Genomic DNA, 22,557 nt, shown 5'->3' with positions numbered 1-22,557 from the left:
AGGGAGTTTCACCAGATTTCTAGCCTTCTGAACAATCTCATCCCATGTTCACCAAACTTCTGCAAGACTGGAGACTGATGTTTTCCTCCCTCTTCCATCATGAGGTGACCTCCCAAATAATGATTTAACCAACCCTTGCTAGCAAAAATATAATGACTTGTGGGGCCTTTACCCGCTACTGAGTTTATCTTACTAGCAGGAGTATTCTCATTAAAGTAAATAAGATTGTGGATGGTACTAAGTATTTAGGGCCAGACTTACAAAAATACTTACGCACCTACAGATGCATATAGGTACCTAGAGGGATTTTCAAAAGAGCTTAGGCAGGTTAGGTGCCTGGCTTCCACTGAAAATCAATAAGAATTAGGCTCTCAGCAGGACTTTTTAAAAGATCTCTGTAAATTAGGTACCTATGTGCATCTTTAAACACCTTTGTAAATCTGTTTCCCATGAGCATTTTCCAGACCAGTTAATTGATTTGCATTTTGAATTAATATTCAGCCTTTTAAAAAATCTGAACTTTACCATTTCTACTAGTTTAAACGGCAAAATCTTGAATATTATCAGAGACTGGACTTTTTGCCTTTGTACTTAAAAGCTGAAAAAGACCCACAATACACATGCTACCACAGTATTTTTTAAATAATTGTTAAAATCTAGGTGCCCTACCCAGAACACTGTATTAATTTTCTGTATCTCAATATAGGATCTCTAGAGACAGGGGATTTACTAGGATATAAGTTCTGAGAAGTGCCGTGCTGGCATCTCAAGTCTTTCTGGCTGTAAAATGTTACAAAACAATATAACTAGCAACTTCAGAGCTCTGTATACATTCAGTTCACCTATAGGAGCATCTTTCCTTCCCTGATCTTGTGAAATAATGTGGTGGTTGCCCTAGGAAAGCCACTGTGATCATAAATTCTACAGATTTACAGAGGCAAATTTACATCGAGCGGAGATGGAAATGAGGAATTTAGGAGCCAACCCCTGTCAAAACACAAGAAAAATAAATTTCACTGTCAAAAAGTGAAAAAAGCTCAAGAGCAAAGTCCATACTTTGAAATGTGTTCACACACACACACATGTGCACATGTGTACACACACACACACAGAGGTATTTATTTTTACTTTTTGCTATTCTCCATGGCCACTTGTCAAGGACAGGATCCATAACCAAAAGGTCAGGATTTATTTGCAAGGTTTTATTGCAAATCCAAAGGCATCATTCCCTTTCCTGCCACCTACTGCAATCTACCACAGAATATTTTTATTTGATTTTTATTTTTCATTCTCATTTTATTTACACAATCCCATCCTTATTCCTTGGTTTCCTTAAGAAACTGATTTTAAATGTATTGGAAAAATAAATCAAACATTGAGTTTCTTCATGTCCAGATTCCAGATCACCGCTGAAATTCCATATAACTGAGAATGTTATAATAATACTGCAGCACAGATGTAGAATGTAAAAACCACCAGCCTATGACAGTATTAAACATCTCTTTTTTTGATATCGTGGCAAATGTTCTGGTCCTTAACATTTTCTTTTAAAGGAACTAGCTCATTTTGCTGACACAAGAAAGCATGTGGAGGCTAAAATTATATTCTTGACTTAGGAAGTGTTTTTTATGTTACCATCTCCATTTTGATTTTTCTCACTTCACACACTTGTAAATGTCCACATTTCTACAAAAGGAAAATGGGCACTGATCAGACTTGAACCTGTAACTTCTTGGGAGTGATAACAGGTAACATGCTTCTCAGATGAAGCCTGTCAATTAAAATACAAATGTGGCTAGATCTTACCCCCAGATACATGTGCAGCTTGAAAGCATTGCACTGGATTGGTGGTAGAAGATAAGCCAGGCTAATGTGGCAACCCACACATCTGGCCCTCATTTAGCTGAGGTCTGTGGGTTAGGAGATATCTGATAAACTGCAACAAATAAGCACATCTTTCCTCTTGCTCAGAGCAAGAAAGTGACCCCCTCTCCCCCACAATGTGGATTGATCTGGCTCCCATTGACACTGTTTGCAAAACTCCCTTTGAATTAAATAACGCAGGAGCAGATGCATAGTGCATTGTTCTCTACTTTCTCTGAGAAATCCTGCCACAACCAGCTGGAGTCTCTTTGTAGAGGAAACACTGGGCAACATCTCTGTTTCACCTTGCTGAACTGACTACTTCAGGATTTAGTGCATGCACTAGACTAGACATTAGCATTGAGATTTGAAGACAATAACAATTTCAATAGCACTTCATATCAAAACTTCTCAAGGCTCTTTATAAAGATGTATAAATATTTAACAACAGAACTTTCCCATTAAAGGGAATATAGGAATACTTTTCAGTATTTTTGGCATCTATAGCTCTTTTATAGAGAACATGCTGAGAAGCTGTGTTGAATTAATTCTACAAATATCTGGATCTACAATAGTACTGTAGTATACTAAATCAGAGTACCTATCTGCCTTGTGAATACATGAAAACCAAATACATGGAAATTCCCTATAACAGCATCATGAAAATACTGAATTCCCTATCAAGCTATTTTTTGTGCACAGGACAGACAGTATAAACCTTGTTGGTAGACAGTCTGCCATTAAAGGGCGTAGATGTTGTTTTGTTGTGTCTACTCCACGATGCTCTAGTATAGATATAGATTTAAATGCAGCTTGCATGACCCTCCCACAAACCAAAAGGCATGAAGGAAAAAGACCTACAGATGACAAGAAAGATGGGTCTATTAGAATTCAGCTTGATTCACGTTTCCTACGAAAAACATTTCTTCTTTTAAGTCGTTTCTGCCAGACTGTTCTGTCTCTGTAATAACAATGTATCTACAAAAGACAAAAATGTTCTGCCTTTGTTGTGAAGATTTTATTATCTCTGTGAAGATTTTATTAATCTCACAGAAGCCAGACACAAAAATCAAAACACAATTGAAATGTACTGGGCATGGTGGATCTCTTTATTGTTGTTGTTATTTAATGTTTCTATATGGTATGCAATTTATCCATCTATGGTACTTTGGTGCTCCCATTACTCTTGTATCTAAACACCTCTCAACTTCTCTGTGACATAGGAAAGTGCTATTATCCCCATTTTACAATGGGAAATTGAGGCAGAGAGGCTAATTGACTTGCCCTGGGTCACACAGGTAGCAAAACCCAAGTTTCCCATAGTGCTGGCTAGCACTCTGACCACTGGACTCATCTTCCTTTCTTTAAATAGGAAACATTCTATCATTCACACCATAAACCTACTGACTGCATCTTAAAGTACTTTGATGCCACAAGAACAATAAGGTATCCTCTCCCTCTATGCCCCACTCCATTATAATGTGCCTATTTCTAATACATTATAAATTCCATTCCCTTTCTTCCTCTCGCTAATTTCCCAGCCTCGCACCCCTTCTTTCCTTTCTCTCATCTTCTGGCCCTTACTTCCTTACTCGTCCTTTTCATTGTCCCTTCTCTCTGATAGACATAGCACAACCCGACATAACTAATGTAACACCAGGTGGTGCTGTCAGCAACAAAGGCCAGGTTCAATATCTAGGAGTTCCTCTCAGCATTACAAAACAGAACCAGTTCAAGTCCCGCCCCACTTGCAGTTTGTTGTCTGTGTCTAGGGGTGCATTCAGGTGGGTCCCCCTCCCGTCCCTGGGCATGAACGGGTGGTGGAATGATGCTGCCACCTGTCGCTGCTTGCCAGCATTGCAGTTGCCACCCCTAGCTAAGATGCCATGTTCTGAGGTTCCACCTCTTAGCCCAGCTCAGTGGGTAACAGGGAAGCTCACTGCTGATCCATTTGCTGCATCCTCTGTGTCGCCTTTCCCTGCAACATCATCCCCACACCAGGTGTAAGGCTCAACCCCCAGACCAGCTTATCACTGATTTCAGCTCGAGTGATCACTAAGAGCTGATCAGACTCCTGGTTTCTGTCTTTAAATGCTGGTCAAATGGTATGTAGGACTCCACAAACAGAGTGCCCAACCAACCCCTGTCCCTATCTCCTTACACTGAGCTTTGGCATCAATATTCTATGCTGAGTGAGTGAGCTTGGAGTTAGGGTGATCTCCTCTCAATTAAGTTCCTACTTAGTACAGTTCAGCTGTACATAGTCATACACTAAGGATAATATTACCCCTGCATCTAAGACTTAAGTGAATTTTAAAACAGCTATATGTGATCATTCTGGTAAAGCAGGTCTGTCTGCTGATCTCCTAAGCCCAGTAGGTATGTCTATGCAAATATGGTCTACTCCTGGAGTCTTTCTCCCAAGTTCATCAACAGATGGCAGGAGAGAGCTCATTTCAACCCTGGTTTACACCAATACAGTCAATGCCAGGTGCAGAAATGGCACAGAGACAGAAAGCAAATTGTTATCTGCCTGCTTTCTCGCCAGTACATAGATCCAGAATTGTAATTGTTTGGGGTTTTTATTTAAACATGGGTTTAAGCGCATAAAAATGTAATGTAAATCTCTATAACGATGAAGAGCTAACTAAGCAACAATAAAAAGTCTCGTGGTCTCATCCCAATCCCTAGTGGATGCTTGTCCACCTCACTGAGCTACCACACAGTTTAACACAATTCAGTATTACTGGCAGTGGCTCAGGACTGAAATAGCGGCGATGTTGGAGATTAGACTACAGTACAAAGGGAGACTTAATGCTGTCTACATTGGCTCCAGCTGATCAGATTATTCTTTTGCTGTCATCATAATCCAATCTAACTGCTTTACAAACACCAAAAATGAATGGAAAATAAAAATGGGAAAAGAACAGGTTTGCATCCTCTGTTACAGCATGCATTTTCAATCAAAGATCTCTGAAACAAAAAAAAAAAGTGGCAAGACAAAACAGATTTTCAGGCCAGGCTGAAATTTTCCAACACCTTCTTATTAATGCCATTTTATCGAGAGAGAGACACGGTGGGTCTTCCTCGGGCCTGAAGAGGAGCTCTGTGTAAGCTCGAAGCTTGTCTCTCTCACCAACATAAGTTGATCCAGTAAAAGATATTACCTCACCTACCTTATATCTCTAATAATCTGAGATCAACACTGCTACAACACCACTGAACATATAGATAGATAGATAGATAGATAGATAGATATGGATGACAAAAACAGCATGTTGGAATTTAAGTGAACTTCTGCGTCAGAAGGGAATTTGTAGTCAGAAGCAATTAAATATAAAAAGTGTTAATATTAAAACGCCCACTATCCAACTGCTTCTCCCTATAGGCAACATTCAAAAGCTCTTAGGCTAACCACATGTGGGCCAATACATAAGCAAAATTAATTAAAATAAATATATTGAGTTTAAATCATGCAGTTTATCAAGCAATGGGGTATTTTTTTAATAACTGAAATTTTAAAATGTTTAACTTTTAAAATAATAATAAAAAATAATAATTGAGCTTTTGTGACCAAAAGCTTTATACTGAGTTTGGGTGAAATTCAACTTTTCATAGAGCCTGTGCACTCACAGAGTTAGATTTTCTGAAGAGCTTAGGGCCAGATTTTCAAGTGATCATTGCCCCCTATTGAGGCCAGATTTTTAAAAGAGCTCAGTACCTATGTAGGATCCGAATAAGAATCAGATTTGCAAAAGAACTCAGGACCTAGTAGCTGTCACGGTGACACTTAAGGCCAGGTTTTAAAAAGAACCTAATCTCCACCAATGTACTGAGCTCTTCTGAAAATCTGGTGCTGGGTGCTGAATTCTTTTGAAAATTTCATACTCAGGGCTTAAGTGGGATTTAATTTCATTATTTCTGTGTTCACCCAGTTGCCCAAATTCTCTGATGCCCAAATATATCTGACACTCTTGTTAGTGCTGTAATTAATTATGAGTAATTGTGTTCCGGTAGTGCCTAGAAACAGCACTGATCTAGCGGTCAGAGCCTAAAGTAGAGCTGGGATTACAGTTAAGAGTCACACCAAGAGTGGCAGCCAGAGTCAGATTTAGAAGCCATGCCAAGGGTTAAAGTGGAGTTAGAGTAAGAGTCATGCAACACTTAACCAGGTGTAAGGCTCAACCCGCAGACCAGCTTATCATTGATTTCAGCTCTAGTGATCACTAAGAGCTGAATCAGACTCCTGGTTTCTGTCTTTAAATGCTGTAGGATGAAGGTCAATAACTAGAGTTAGGGCAAGGGAGCAGAATGTGGTAACAGGTATGAAGTGGGAACCAGGCAAGGAAGCAGAGACTTTGTCTCTGGGGGTTGGTCAGCATCGGGCTTGGCAACTAGTTGCTCAGACAAAGGTTGTGGCAGCAACGGGAAGCTTTATACTAAGAGGTATCCAATCAGCAGTCTTCTGCCAGTGAGCTGATCCTGCTGAGTCAGCATGTGTAGCCCTTGTTTGCTGGGTATCAGCTGCAGTTTCCTTGTGTCCCATTTTGCTAGGTGCTGCACAAGTTTATAACAAAGAGACAGTGACTGGCTCTAAGAGTTTACAATCTAATTGAGAATATTTATCATTTACAGCTTGATCTGCACAAAAAAAGTTCACCTGGAAATTGCTTTGTTCTGAAATACGTCCCTCACCACATTGCCCCTGGTGAATCTTCCTGGACAATAAATACAAAAGTTTGGTTCACCTTCACTTTAAACTTTGTTGTTGGTTTTTTCGGTGACATTTGCTACTCTTAATTGTGTCTCTTGCCTATGTCTAGCATTTTGTATGGTTGCTAAGTGCTCAGTTGAGTAAATTTTCTTGGCTTCCTCATGTATCCACATGAAATACAGAACTTCAAATGGTCTCAGACCTGGGGTGGAGGGGTGAGGGGCAATTTTTAGAAAATGCCCCTGAAAAACCCATTGAGGAGGGATGCAAATGAAAACATTTGTGTGCACAGGTGTTCGTTTATTTGAAGTGCATGTGCAGGCGTTAACATGCATGCAGGTGTTAGCACCAAGAAGATGCAGGTGCAAGTTTGATCGAGCTATTTGGCACATGCAAAGTGGAGGCTGGCCTTTGAAAACTTTGGTCTGGTCTGTGAATATAAGTATCAGTAACAAGTGTCTGTCTCGTTCATCAGGTATCACATGTCGTAATATCCTTTTTGCTCCAGCAAGTCAGAACTACTGATGGAGAGTAGAGTGCACATTTTTAAATCAAGCCTTGATGATCAATGTTATATATAGTAAGAGCAGCATAGATGTAGATTTATAGATATTAAGGTCAGAAGGGACCATCATGATCATCTAGTCCGACCTCCTGCACAACGCAGGCCGCAGAATTTCACCCACCCACTCCTGCGATAAACCTCTCAACTATGGCTGAGCTACTGAAGTCCGCAAATCATGGTTTAAAGACTTCAAGGTGCAGAGAATCCTCCAGCAAGTGACCCGTGCCCCATGCTACAGAGGAAGGCAAAAAATCCTCAGAGCCTCTTCCAATCTGCCCTGGAGGAAAATTCCTTCCCGACCCCAAATATGGCGATCAGCTGAACCCTGAGCATATGGGCAAGATTCATCAGCCAGATACCCAGGAAAGAATTCTCTGTAGTAACTCAGATCCCACCCCATCTAGCATCCCATCACAGGCCATTGGGCCTATTTACCATGAATAGTTAAAGATCAATTAATTGCCAAAATCATGTTATCCCATCATACCATCTCCTCCACAAACTTATCGAGTCTAATCTTGAAGCCAGATAGGTCTTTTGCCCCCACTGCTTCCCTTGGAAGGCTGTTCCAGAACTTCACTCCTCTGATGGTTAGAAACCTTCGTCTAATTTCAAGTCTAAACTTCCCGATGGCCAGTTTATATCCATTTGTTCTTGTATCCACATTGGTACTGAGCTTAAATAATTCCTCTCCATCTCTAGTATTTATCCCTCTGATATATTTATAGAGAGCAATCACATCTCCCTTCAACCTTCTTTTAGTTAGGCTAAACAAGCCAAGCTCCTTGAGTTTCCTTTCATAAGACAGGTTTTCCATTCCTCGGATCATCCTAGTAGCCCCTCTCTGTATCTGTTCCAATTTGAATTCATCCTTCTTAAACATAGGAGACCAGAACTGTACACAGTGATCCAGGTGAGGTCTCACCAGTGCCTCGTATAACGGTACTAAAACCTCCTTATCTCTACTGGAAATACCTCACCTGATGCATCCCAAGACCACATTAGCTTTTTTCACGGCCATATCACATTAGCAGCTCATAGTCATCCTCTGGTCAACCAATACTCCAAGGTCCTTCTCCTCTTCCGTTACTTCTAATTGATGCGTCCCCAGCTTATAACTAAAATTCTTGTTATTAATCCCTAAATGCATGACCTTACACTTCTCACTATTAAATTTCATCCTATTACTATTACTCCAGTTTACAAGGTCATCCAGATCCTCCTGTATGATATCCCGGTCTCTCTCTAAATTGGCAATACCTCCCAGCTTTGTATCATCCGCAAACTTTATTAGCACACTCCCACTTTTTGTGCCAAGGTCAGTAATAAAAAGATTAAATAAGACTGGTCCCAAAACCGATCCCTGAGGAACTCCACGGGTAACCTCCCTCCAGCCTGACAGTTTACCTTTCAGTAGGACCCGCTGTAGTCTCCCTTTTAACCAATTCCTTATCCACCTTTCAATTTTCATATTGATCCCCATCTTTTCCAATTTAACTAATAATTCCCCATGTGGCACCGTATCAAACGCCTTACTGAAATCTAGGTAAATTAGATCCACTGTGTTTCCTTTGTCTAAAAAAATCTGTTACTTTCTCAAAGAAGGAGATCAGGTTGGTTTGGCACAATCTACCTTTTGTAAAGCCATGTTGTATTTTGTCCCATTTACCTCAATGTCCTTAACTACTTTCTCCTTCAAACTTTTTCCAAGACCTTGCATACTACAGATGTCAAACTAACAGGCCTGTAGTTACCTCGATCGCTTTTTTTACCCTTCTTAAAAACAGGAACTATGTTAGCAATTCTTTAGTCATATGGTACAACCCCTGAGTTTACAGATTCATTAAAAATTCTTGCTAATGGGCTTGCAATTTCATGTGCCAATTCCTTTAATATTCTTGGATGAAGATTATCTGGGCCGCCTGATTTAGTCCCATTAAGCTGTTCGAGTTTGGCTTCTATCTCAGATATGGTAATGTAAGCAGAGTCAGAATGAGCTCTACCCTGACATTTAGTGGTGAGCTGTGGAAAAGGACTTCAGGGACTGATCTCATTTGCATGGGCACACCCACCCTGCCTAGCATGATGGACTGCTTGCCCAAATGGTCACTTTGGCTGCTGTGGGATCACCAGTCTCTTTGTTATTGGGGCAGGAGTAATAAAGTGTTGTTATCCTGGTTAAGTGAATCAAGGACAGTAGAACTGTACTTGGTATTTTATGATGAAGGGACTCACCCTCAACTAAGTAGCACTCACTAGGCAAGGGACATGGATTCCAAAGCCCAGCAGATTGAGAGAAGCTGGGGACAGGCATGTGTACCTGGTAGTCTGGGTCCAAAATGCCACTTTGACAACCCCCCCCCCCACTGTGTAATAACCGAGCTAATTTTGACTCAGTTAGGAATCTTGTTAGGTGCTGCAGAGCTGAAATCACTGATTCCTAGGTCTAAGCATTAGACCTACTTTGGGCTAGTGGTTCTGAGTGTGCTAGCACTGAGGACCCCTCCCCCCTTACTAACAGCTGAAATCACTAAAGAGCTGAATTCACTGAGAGCTATGTTAAGAGGGGGAGGGCTAGCAGGATGGCTAGCAGCGTGGATAGTGGAGAGGCGCAGCTGGCGGTGAAGACTGCAGCAGAACCCCATGGAGAGGCCTGGTAATCAGAAGTCAACCCAACCAGCAGAGCACGTAAGATGTCCTCCATACCTTCCCCCCACTTCCACCCAGACTGGGAGGTAAACTCTGCAGATGAACTTCTGAACTCTGTGGGCTGCACTGACCAAGGACAGAAACCGTCTGTGGGGTGACTGTTGGATTGCTGGACTTAAGACCCGGAGGGGAAAAGGACACTGTCAAACTTACTTGGGGGTGGGTCTTTTGCTCATGGTTTGTGGTATGGATCCTGTTTGTGATGTTTTCCCAACATAATGCCACATTGTTTCCCTCCTTTATTAAAAGGCTTTTGCTATATTCAGACTCTGTGCTTGCGAGAGGAGAAGTATTGCCTCTTAGAGGCGGCCTGGGGGGTGGTATGTAATTGTCCCAGGTCACTGGGTGGGGGCTCGAGCTGGTTTCACATTGTGTTATTGAAACGGAACCCCTAGATACTGAACCTGGCCCTTGGTGCTGCCAACTCTGATGGGCAGAAGGGTTACATATTGCTATCTGATCTCAGGCCAGGAAGTGGAATGACCTTCCTCGTGGTATTTGTAGATGTTTTATGTATACTTGTTTCAAAATGTTTCCATGTCATCTTTTAATTAAAAAATTGAAACAAATTTCAGTCAGAGGTCATCATCTTACTCTTCTCTATTGCGGCTATATGTCAGCATTGACAGAACTCTACCCTGTGCAAGTATTTTACCTGTTGCTGTTCTAGTACCTCTTATCAGCCTCACTGCCTAAAGAAAGTTCTGTCCATGTCAAACTATGCTCCCCACCTATATGCTGCATGCTAGCTTAAATGTTCAAGAACACTCATCTTGGGACTGACAATTGCTTATTCTCTGACCACTGTCAGCTAGTGATTCAGTGAGCACCCTGAAAAATATTCTCAACGTATGTTACAAAGCCATAACAAAAAATATTTACAAACACAATATGATGCTGTCTCCATCAATGGAACCTGATGCCCTATAAATAAAATTCAGAATAGGTAGACAGGACCACCTACCCTAGACCACCAGCTAAGTATCCTGAAGAGAACAGTGATTAAAGCATTCATTAAAATGGCCTCCAAGCTGTGTTGTGTGTCAAAGCTCCTCCCAGGATACAAGAACCAGAAAGTGACATTAATATAGGTACAAAATTTAAGTTAAATAAATAAATCAAGGGCATTCCACATTTAAGCTGGGGAAGGCTTGCTGTCTTTGGTCCAGATCTTTAGAGGTACTAGGGCACTGCTGCACTCAGCATTGCAACACTTAACTGATTTAGGAGCGTAAACCTTTCAAAAGGGATTTAGACACCTAAAGCTCACCAATTTTCCTAAGTGCCTAAATTCCTTTTGAAAATGAGGTTTACGCTCCTAAATCAGTTACTTGTTACAACACTAAGAGCACAAATGCCTAAATACCTTTAAAAATCTGGACTTTGTTCCTCCATTTAAAAATAAAACCAATTCAAACCATTATATGGTTCCATTAAAACAGAATCATAGAAGATGCAATATCAGTGCTAGTTAATGCAAAACATCCTTTATTAAGAATAGAATGCACTGCCATAAATATATAATTAATCTGTGATTATGTCAACACTGGATTATTGATTAGGTTTATTTCTATGCATTGAATTTAATCATTCCAGTGAAATTCTATTAGGCATGAAGGATCTACAACATGATTTCAATGATAGCTAGGACAATTCTTGCAGTGAGAGCTTATCAACTTCAAGAAAGCTGTCACAATTTCCATAGTCATGGCACTGAGTGGGAGTCAGGATAAATAATAGTTTGTAATGGTATGATACATCATAAAAGCTCTTTGCATGTCAGTGCATAGGAGCTACTGATTTTACTATAGTATTTGGATAAAACATTGAGACATTTCCATTGAATTTATTAAAGTTTTATTGAAACATGTTTGCAGTCCCTGTATAAGATGTATCTATTGTTCTTGTGACGTAGCCAGTATTTGTAGCACTAACAGCTCATCCTACATTGAAACCAACATTATGCTATAATGTAGCTATTGTTTTTTTAAGTATAGTGCAGAACTGTGGTGTCCTGGAGATATGCAGTAAGTTGGGGTAACCGTTGATTGTGGAATGGTAACCACTGCACCATATCTGGATGCTGATACAGTTAGACTGACAGACTCGGTATTATCATCAAGTAAAACATACCCACTGTGCTTTACATCCCAAGTACTGGAGGATAACGTGGTTGGTAATTAAGACAAGGTCCTGGCCCTGCCTGACATGGCTGTACAGTGGGAGCAGGGAGCCTGCACCTTTCACAAAAAGACTGCAACATCTGTGCTCAAGGAATTGCACTGGCTGCTGGTAGACCTGCTATCCCCTGGGTGCAGCTTGCTAAAAAGACTATGAGGAGAAGTGAGGAATAGGTGGACATATGGTACATACCACAGAGCTGTCTGGTGAATGAGGGGTGTGTGCTCTATCTTTTTAAAGGGAACATCACAAATTACTCTTACTCATGATGCAAATGGGAAGCTCTGAGGGTCACTTTGATCCTCCAAGGCAGAATGTCTCTTTACTTCCCCCCCGGCATGGTACAATGGTACTTGCGATGGGCAGTGTCTTAGAGGCACAATGTAGCCCTAAACATTTTTATTGCATTGACGACTATTGATTACTCACCAACACTATTAAATTGTCATGATCCCATTAACAAAATTCCCCAGCAGCCTGAAAATTTCAGTGTGCAACAATTTAAAATGGCCGAATGACCAAACCCCCATGAAAAACAGCCTTTACAATGGAAATAACTCATCCTTAAGTATTATATTCTGAATCTGTGCTGCACTATTGACTCCACGGTAGGTTAGCTCTTATTTTGAAAGGCAGGTCACCTGCTCTCAGTGCTGCATGCACACATTTAAAAGAGATCATATTTTTCACAACTTCCCATAAAAGAAAAAAGAGACCTCAAAAAGTACTGCTTCACTGTATAAATTAGCTGTTACTACTCAAGAAAGAGATCTTGGAGTCACCAGGGATATTTTCTGAACACTTCAGCTCAGTGTGCAATGGAGGTCAAAAGGCTAACAGAATGTCAGGAACTATTAGAAAAGGGACAGAAAATATCGTAATGCTACTATATAAATCCATGGCATGCCTACACTTTGAATACTGTGTCCACTTCTGGTCACCTCATCTCAAAACCGATATAGTGGAACTACAAAAGACTCAGAGAAGATCTACAGAGATGATCAAGGGGATGGAATGACTTCCACGTGAGAAGAAACTAAAAAGATTAGGACTATTCATCTTAGAAAAGAGACAGTTAAGGGCGTACATGATTGAGGTCTATATAATCAAGCATTGTTGGAAAAAGTGAAGTGTTATTTACCGTCTCCCACAAACACAAAAACCTGGGGTCAACCAATGAATTTAAGAGGCAGCAGGTTTAATCCAAATAAGAGGAAGTAGTTTTTTCACACAAAGAACAATTAACCCTATTGTACTCAGTACCATGGGATGTTATGATGGGTCAAAAGTATAACTGGGTTCAAAGAAAAACTAGATAAGTTCATGGAGGATAGCTCCATCAATGGCTATTAGCCAAGATGGTCAGGGATGCAACCCTATGATTGCGGCAACCCTAAAACTCTGGCTGCAAGAAGCTGGGAAGGAAAGACATGGTTGATCATTCCAACTGCCCTATTCTGTACACTCTTCCTGAAGCTCTGGTATTGACCCCTGTTAGGCCAGGATACTGAGCTAGATGTACCATTGGTTTGACCTAGTATGGTAGGTCTTATGTTTCCCTTGTTCTTAGCACCATAGGAAGCCAGAGTAAGTGACAGATCCAAAGCATTCTGAGGAATCCTTTCAGTACTTTGGGCTCCTGAATAGGCTACATTCCATGACCTAGGATGGCAATAGCCATGCCATCTTAGGTAGACCCAGCTTTGTTACAAAAGTATACCAGTTACTTTCTACTGCAGTAACTTTTAATTCTGATTTGAATGTTGGTTTGAAACTCTTTATCAAACTCTACCCTCTTTGCTGAAAAGAAAGATTATGATTTTTTTTAAATTGTCAGGACGAATTCTTTCCTCAGATACATGTGCAAAGAATTCTATTGATGTCAGTGATGTTACATGGGTGTAGTAGAGGGGACATTTGGGCCAATGACGTGTACAGCTGTATTTCATATTTTTATATTCAACTATTACATATATTTTTAGGTAAAACATTTTCTAGTGCTGTGAAAAACAAGTGAAACAATCTAGTTGTAATCAGGGGGAAAAAACATGTTTTGAAACTGCTAATGAAAGCTATTCATGCTCACTGAGGGGAGAGCATATCCCATTGTACAAATGTTATTTTTAAAAATATCCCTAAAGGTCAATCCTGCTCCCATTTTAGCCAGCAGAAATTTTACCACTGACTTAGATGGCACAATACCGGGCCCTACAAGTGTTAAATGACCTTATTTAGTTTTAAAATACCATGAAGTTATAAACAACTGTGTCAAAGATCCCCTTAAATCATTGTCCGTGACTTTACCATAGCAGATGGAGCTATGAGTTACCAGGGAAGCAGACACAAAGACAACAGACCAGATATTGAAAATGATGCCAGTTTTTCATTCATTGCTTTGATTCATCATTGAAGACACTACAAGAAGTGGGAAATAACTGGTAAGCAATTCACCAAATCACAAATTATTATGTCAGGTCTTGAAACACGCACTGAACCAACACAGATGTTTTCATTTGCACCAGTATATAAGTATAAGCCTGCTCATGAACCACTGCAGCCAGTGACAACGCACTCACTGATTTCAGTGGGAGCAGAATCAGACCCAAAGTCAGTTCTGTTGAATATTTATCATTGTTACTGGCCCTGTTGACGAGCATGGTTACAGTCAGAGAAGCTACTCAGTAGGAATGGTAAAATGGGTTCCGTGTTTACTTTTTCTTGTTTATATCTCCCAGTTCAAGAGGATAGTTGCAGCTTTTAGACACTCTTCCCATTGGAGGAGGCTGGGAGCCGCATCAGCTCATGAGGGATTCTTTTTCAGTTAGGCACAATCCTACTCAGAGCTCCAGGGTGAGCAGGGGAGTGAAAACATTGTCACAGCCGCTACTGGACTGCAGTATGCTCTCCTCACAGCCAGTGAACTCCAATGCCCAATGTAAAAGTGGGGCAGGGTTATAGTCCCACTTCCTCCCCACCCCATTTTGGCTGATTTGTGCCTCAGGGAGTGCTAGAAAGGAGCAGTCTCTGGTCTTGGAGGAACACAGGGACTATGCTTTTGCACTGGGGCCTGAGCCCATGGCAAGGAGATAGGGACCATATTTAAGAGTGGGTTCCTGCTCTGTGATGGCCTCTACCACACAAAGGAAGAGAGAGAGGAGGCACAGGAGAGACTCTGTCCAGCCTGAAATGCTGATGAACCCTAGACTCACAAAAACAGGTAAGCTCAGTCTAGGGGAAGGTGCATCTCAGAACTATGTAATTTTCAAAGATCTCTAAACTCTCACCTGCTTTAAGAGAAAAGTCAGTTCCTTCTGTAAGCCTATTTACTTGCTGTCCTGCCACATTGTCCTTCAAAGGATTACACTGAGAAGCCCAGAGAGTGTAGATGGAACTTTGAGGGGGTATTTGTAAGTGACTGGGTGGCCTGGAAGGTCTGACACACTGGTTTCAGAGTCTAGGTAGCATTCCATATCCCACAGAAGGGGGTCAGGTGAGAGATCTGAGCCTGGGAGTATGCCTAAGCATTTCAGAGCAAGAATCAGTAACTAGACTCTACCCTGATCCTGTTGGCTTGTACACATGTGGGACCCAGTGACTGGGTCCACTCATACCAGACCAGTGACCGTACAGTCAGTTACTGAGCCAGTTTGTAAGAGGTAACACTTGCCTCTGACACATTATCAATCCCCCTGCTATGACAGGGATAAGGCACGGGGGCGATAGAGCCATTCCACCATCCCTACACCAGCTGCAGAATCTCACTAAGATATGGAAGACTGTCTATGCCTCCCTTATGGCTCCTTTACACTGGCAGAGTGGTGTTAAGAGGCTACATCAGCAGACAGAATAGGGGCCCTATGGCCTGGCCTCAAATATGTTCAGTTTACAACCCAGAAGAAGCTTTTTTCTGACTGCCAGCCTGTCAAGCGCATCATGGGGTTAGCAAAACAAAGCAAAAAGGATCCTCAAATACATCATAATCTGTATACACAGTATAAGGGGCTATATATTATTACAGAGCTAAAATTGACTGTTCCTACCCAGTCACATCAAGTTGAAAATACAGTAAAATGCCAGATTAAAAAAATAAAATAAAAACCTCAGCACAAAAGCACCTGAAAAATAAATTAGTCTTTAAAGCTTTTCTGAGCTGGTAATTTTTGAAGTATGTTGTTTCCTTTTTTAATCAGCAGGCCTTTAATATGACATGAAAGGAATTATTTTGGCAATACCTTATGTTTAAAAGGAATGATGTTCACAGGTTCAATCCTGCTCCCACTGAAGAGAACAGAAGTTTTGCCATTAACTCCAGCAGATTCAAGCAGTCCTCGGACTGCACACTTCTATTTAGACATGTTTTTCTATTCCTAGTACAAAAGATGTGCTAAATTACCCACAGATTGTTTGGGCAATGAGGGACAGACCTCCCTAAGGCTTTTAGATAGTAACTTGGAAACTAGCAGCAATTCACATTTACCTCTCTTCTGCCAGAAAAGTGCATGTTTTAAATATCCTCATGTAATTTCTTCAAAAACATTCTGCACATTTTCAAAAGAATGCTTATGGTGTCCCACTCAGAATAGGGTTGAACAGTTGTGTAAAATGTGTGGTTCATAAAACACAAAGATACCTTGGCAGCAATGACTTTTTACACATTACACACTCTTCTAAGAATACTCAGCCACAACCCCCTGTATCCCAAATAAAGCCCATAGCTAATATCATCCATTTCTCAGGAGAGGACTTCACATCCCTTTCTAAAAGGTTGCGTCACCCTGGCAACTTTCTTTTGTCTGAGAAAGACAAAAGAGCCCTCATTAATGCCTCTCTCTTAATCAGCTGATATTCATGCTGAAACAATGAAGCTGCTCCTCAAATTCATTACTCCCTTGGACATAGTCATACTCAACAACCCAGAAAGGGCTGGCATTCTATCCACTACCATATTGGTGCTTTGCACAGATCTCAACCCACATTTGTTACACTTTTGGGTTTCACACCACTTCAGGATAAAATCAGAAACCAGCCAGTTTCACTTGCAACTGGACCCAGCTTTGCTTGAGAGGTTGGCAAACTTTTGCAAAAGTTTTGACAAACCTCAGTAGTTTTTAGAGTTGATGATGATGAATTAAAGCAGGCAATTTTCATATGGCTTCAGACTACCTAACAATGCCTGCAGCATCTAAACAACTCTGTTCACTGAGTCCATGTGTTTATTTAATCACTGAAGGAAGAGGACTCATCAACATCGATGAAATCTCCTCTAGGGGTCCAATTTTGCCTTTCTCTGCTCAGAAACAAGTGTTCACTTGCTGCTGGGAAGAATGAGCAAGTCCCATAGTCAGGGATGGAGGGGAGGCATGAACAAGGTAACAGATTGCGTGGGAATAATCGAGGTGGAGCAATTCACGGCAATTACTTTAGGGGCAAGGGAGGGGGCATGGTGAGAGCTGGTGATTTTGATACCTGTTTCTGGCAGCCTCTGTTCTCCTCTCCTCTCTGTTGTCTCTTTTCTTCTCCCACTCCCCATCTAATCTGTGTCCTTTGCTTCTCTCCATATGTCCTTTCATTCATTTCCCTTTCCTCCTTTTCTTTTGCCCCATTCCACCTTCAGTTTATCCCAATCTCACATGGCATTCCTTTCTGTATTTCTCATTCTCTCCACTCCTTCCCTCTTTTCTGTACCTTTTGTCACCCTTTTTAGAGTGAGTTGTTCCTTAGTGTTCTATTTCTCTGATTTTTACTTCCTTGCACTTTTACTTCCATGCTCATTCCTCCTCTCCTGCTTTCCTTTGATTTTTCTCTTCCTCCCCTTCTTCCCATCCCTTCATTTCTTCTCTTTTGTTATTTGGATTTTGTAAGTTTCTCTTCAGTTTTGCCTCACCGGTTGCTGCCACTGGTCTGTCACTTCAGACAAGGCATTACAGGGAGTAGGGCCTCCAGGTGAGTCACTGCGTACAAGGAACGTGCAGCAAAATGGGACTCACAAGAGAGGTACATTGAATGGTGATCCGATTCCCAGACATTTTGTGGTTCAAATAACAATGCTGATGTTGATAGGAATAGAATGGATTGGATTGTGATGAGGCAATAAATGGGACAAGGCAATGCTTTTCATATTCCACCCAGTAAGTGTCCAAGCATGCTCTTCACTTCATCCATTGTTTTTTTTTTTTTCCCCTGGAGAAGAATGAACTTGAATGCTCTCCATGATATGCCCTTTAGGCCAAAACCTGTTTCCATGAACAAAACTGTTTCCATAAACGAACTAGAAGGGCTTTAACCCTAGGAACTGTTTGTATGGACTTGATCACCAATGAATCCAGGCTTCAGCTGCCGCTACTGGGTATAAAGGACAAGCAGCTGCTTCCATTAATTACACAAGCTTTGGAGCCACTGCATGCATGCTATAAATAGGCTCATTGGCCATGCTCCCATCCTCCCCCGTCCCCACCAATATTCCTGCTCTTCAGTGAGTGGCAAAGACCTTTGTGCTGCCACACACCATGGGGTGTGGAGATCAGGGCCGGCTCTAGGCACCAGCGAACCAAGCAGGTGCCTGGGGCGGCAAATGTAAAGGGGCAGCAGGATGTCGGGCTCTGGGGCGGTAGTCCGCCCACGGTGGTGGCGGGAATTTGGAAGTCACTCTGTCACAGAGCGTTTCGCGCTTGGCGGCAATTCCGCGGAGGGGACGTGACTCTTCTTCAGTCGTTGGCAGCAATTTGGCGGCCGCACCATCACTCCACCTCCATGTTCGGTGGGCAGGATTCCACCTCCCCGTTCGGCTGCAAGGTTTGTTTTTTTTTGCTGCTTGGGGCAGCAAAAACGCTGGAGCCGGCCCTGGTGGAGATGGCCCTCTGCACATGCCCTCTGCTTTTGAGGAAAAGTTAGGGTGACCAGATGTCCTGATTTTATAGGGACAGTCCCAATATTTGGGGCTTTATATTATATAGGTGCCTATTACCCCCAACCCCTGATTTTTCACACTTGTTGTCTGGTCACCCTAGGATATGTGTACTGTTTCTTTAAATCTATAGCAGGTTCTAACCTAGGCAGAAGCTCTGCAGTGAAGCACAGAGAATAGCTTTGGAGTTAATTTTTTTTTCTTGTTGTAATAAAGTTCCATGTTCAGTGTTAAGAGAAAGTGACTTCTTCTGTAATTCTTTATTACTGTAACATGACAGCCCACACCCTCGAAACATGGCATTTCTAGAGAGATTCCAGACTTGTATTCCTGTGTAAACGGGGTGGGGGAAGAGTCCAGCATTTGAATTTTATTTCCAACAGCACAGAGCACTAACTAAACTTGATCTGATCAGTTCCTTGACCCAGTGATAACCTGTCTGATTGCAAGGAGCTAGTATATTTTGGTGCCTTGAGGTTTTTTTCTCACTGGTAAACTCTCCAAGGTTTGAATCAAGTCTCCCACTGGCTAGCAAGTTTGGCTATCTTTTCCTTTAACAGAGCATAACTCAGCAAATGGGTATTCCCTGGCTCTCTTTGCCAACATGTGTTCTCATTCGAATAAGGAATATTCCTTGTGTCTTTTTTTTTTAATTAAAAATGGGACAGTACCTCAGGTGATACAACAGCATCTTCTTATATAGACCTTTGGGCAATAAATAGCCACTTTGGCTGCCCTCCCAGTCAACAGCAGCAAGGAACCAGGGAAGAGAGTCAAGTCTACAAATCCCCTTCCCACCTACCTACATCAGACCAGTGAGCAACCACTCTGGGACAACAGGCCACACAGCCCACCCAAACCACGATGAGGCCCATCACCATGCCAGAAGCGGCTACTAGGGTAGACTGTAAAAGGCCATTAAACCACCTGAAGTCCTACAGCCATTATTGCAGGCAGCAGAAAAGAGAACTTTCACCTTCTGATATCGCCAAATGTTCCCAGTACTAGACTTTCTCCTTTTGACTCTAACATCTGCTTCTATCACTTCCCCTGCTGATGTACCTCACTCCCCTACCATCATCCATCATATACTTCTCCCTCACCATCTCTATTTTTATCCTCCCTTTTCTATCACGTTCTATCCACCTTCTCTTTCCCCCATTAACTCATCATTAGCACCCCCATTTCCCTATTCCCTTTTTACCACTCTTACTTGCTAGAACAAACAAGGAGGAAGGAAGGAAAGTAGACACACATTAAAGGGTACAGTCATTTAGAAAGAATAAAAATATTTAAAAACAAAACTTAACAACCTGACATCACTGTGGGCCAGGTTTTCACAAGAGAGTTCAGCATCCAGAAGTTCAGATGGTGACATCTACAGTCAGATTAAGAGAGCACTGCATGTAACATGCTGAAGTGTTCTCAAAATCTGGACACCTATTTTGGTGCCTACATGAGTGTGTTTGAAAATTCAAGACCTATGTGTTCAGAACTAGCCAAAGTAATCCCATGGGGTTCCAAAGAGGATGGCTCTAGACTGTTCTCAATGGTAGCAGATGACAGAACGAGGAGTAATGGTCTCAAGTTGCAGTGGGGGAGGTTTAGATTGGATATTAGGAAAAACTTTTTCACTAAGAGGGTGGTGAAACACTGGAATGCGTTACCTAGGGAGGTGGTAGAATCTCCTTCCTTAGAGGTTTTTAAGGTCAGGCTTGACAAAGCCCTGGCTGGGATGATTTAACTGGGAATTGGTCCTGCTTCGAGCAGGGGGTTGGACTAGATGACGTTCTGGGGTCCCTTCCAACCCTGATATTCTATGATTCTATGATTCTGTGATAATATTAGTCACTTTTATCCTTCCTCTCCTTAAATCCCACTTGTCAATCATCCCTCCTAGTCAATCATCTATTCTGAAGCTAAGCCCTTCAGAGCTAGTACCGCCCCTCACACTTGCTCTCTGTGGTGCCACACACATTTGTGATGCATAAATGATAGCTAGCAACAACATAATATTTTCTTCCTGATGCAACAAATAAAACCAAGAAAAAAATATATACTGAGAACCCTGTACTAGTTCAGCTTTCAGATAAACTTGCATGACATAGCAGATGTACATTCATCTGGACAAAGATTTACACCATCTCTTTTAGATCATTTAAAATGTATTCGCAAAAAGAAAAGGAGTACTTGTGGCACCTTAGAGATTAACAAATTTATTTGAGCATAAGCTTTCATGAGCTACTGCTCACTTCATCGGATGCATTCCGTGGAAAAACCACTGAATGCATCCGATGAAGTGAGCTGTAGCTCACGAAAGCTTATGCTCAAATAAATTGGTTAGTCTCTAAGGTGCCACAAGTACTCCTTTTCTTTTTGCGAATACAGACTAACACGGCTGCTACTCTGAAACCTGTTAAAATTGTATTGTGTTTTTCCGAAAACCATAAAAGCATGTGTATATAATGGATAATTATTAAATATTGGAAAACAGACAGGAAACTTAATATCAGCAAATTGCACACTGGTTTAGATAATCGTACTTGGGTACACAGGGTTACTCATCACTTAAGTGGTAATGATGAAGGTTATCAAAATGTGTTGTCCTGCTTTATTGACATGTGTAGTTTAAGGGTGTGGTAATTTGCTACCTTCAGATTAGTTTTCCATATACACAATACTGTATAAACAGCATGCATTTTATCTTTTTTCTGTTTAATTGCTTGCTCTAACTATTATCATGTCCCATCATCTCTTCTTTTTCCCTTTCTTTCTTGAGAAAAAATGAACAAATTTAGATCCAAACTTTAGAATCATAGACAGCAAAATAAGCATGTACTTACAACCAGAGAGAGTTTCTTCCTTGTGTGATAATGCCAGTGAACTTTGTTAGCCTTCGAGCATCTAGTTCAATCCACTGGTATGGGTCATTTCGTCCTGCACACCAAGCACCATCATAAAAATCATTTTCATTAACACCTGCCTGAAAAGAAGGCAAAGCTGTCTTCATAAATCATCATTGACAACTCAAAAGCCTTTCATGGAAAAAATAAGAGAACATGAAATCATCATTCATTCCATTCCTTCCTTTGGTTACACAGATGTTCTAAGACTCTGATGGAGTGCCCCTTCTCAGGACCTATATACATTGGGAAAGAAAACATCATGGCCAAAGTGGAAAAATATTCTAAAATCATTTAAAAAGCCAAGATCCTGAAATACAAATTTAATTTAGGGTTGACTGGCCTGATTTTGAAGAGGGCTTCAACCCAACCTACCTTTCTGTGCCAGCAGTCTCAGAAAGTCTCTGTCCAGCACAAATTACCCATAGTCTTCTGAGCTGTGCAAATGTCTCTGTGATAGACTGACTCATTTAGAGGAAAGACTCCCCTGCTGTGGAACCCTTGCCTTCTCCTCCTAAAGTAGTTTTGGAGAACAGATAGTTCATGCAAATGGGATCAACACATTCCACTACTTCTGATTCGCAGGGACATTCATCTCCATCACTGGGGACATCCAGGCCTCACAACTAGTCAGGGTCAGAGATTATATCAGAATTTAGGAATACCTGATGCCTCATCCTGCACGTAAACCACTAACCATAAATGTCTCACACTTACT

The 22,557-nt window shown here is 41.4% G+C and overlaps 1 protein-coding gene across 1 annotated transcript in view; it reads right to left on the bottom strand.

Annotated features, from left to right (window-relative positions):
• CPXM2 (carboxypeptidase X, M14 family member 2) overlaps nt 1-22,557 on the bottom strand; it is a 102,725-nt gene that overhangs the window by 41,212 nt on the left and 38,956 nt on the right. Inside the window, exon 4 of the mRNA XM_077821871.1 lies at nt 21,780-21,919. Coding sequence (XP_077677997.1) covers nt 21,780-21,919 — 140 coding nt within the window. The remainder of the gene's footprint in view (nt 1-21,779; nt 21,920-22,557) is intronic.

Source organism: Eretmochelys imbricata, chromosome 7 (assembly GCF_965152235.1).
Source record: "Eretmochelys imbricata isolate rEreImb1 chromosome 7, rEreImb1.hap1, whole genome shotgun sequence".
NCBI classification, from domain to species: domain Eukaryota; kingdom Metazoa; phylum Chordata; order Testudines; family Cheloniidae; genus Eretmochelys; species Eretmochelys imbricata.
Note: the sequence above shows the minus strand (reverse complement) of the source record. Positions and strands in the feature narration are given on the sequence as shown.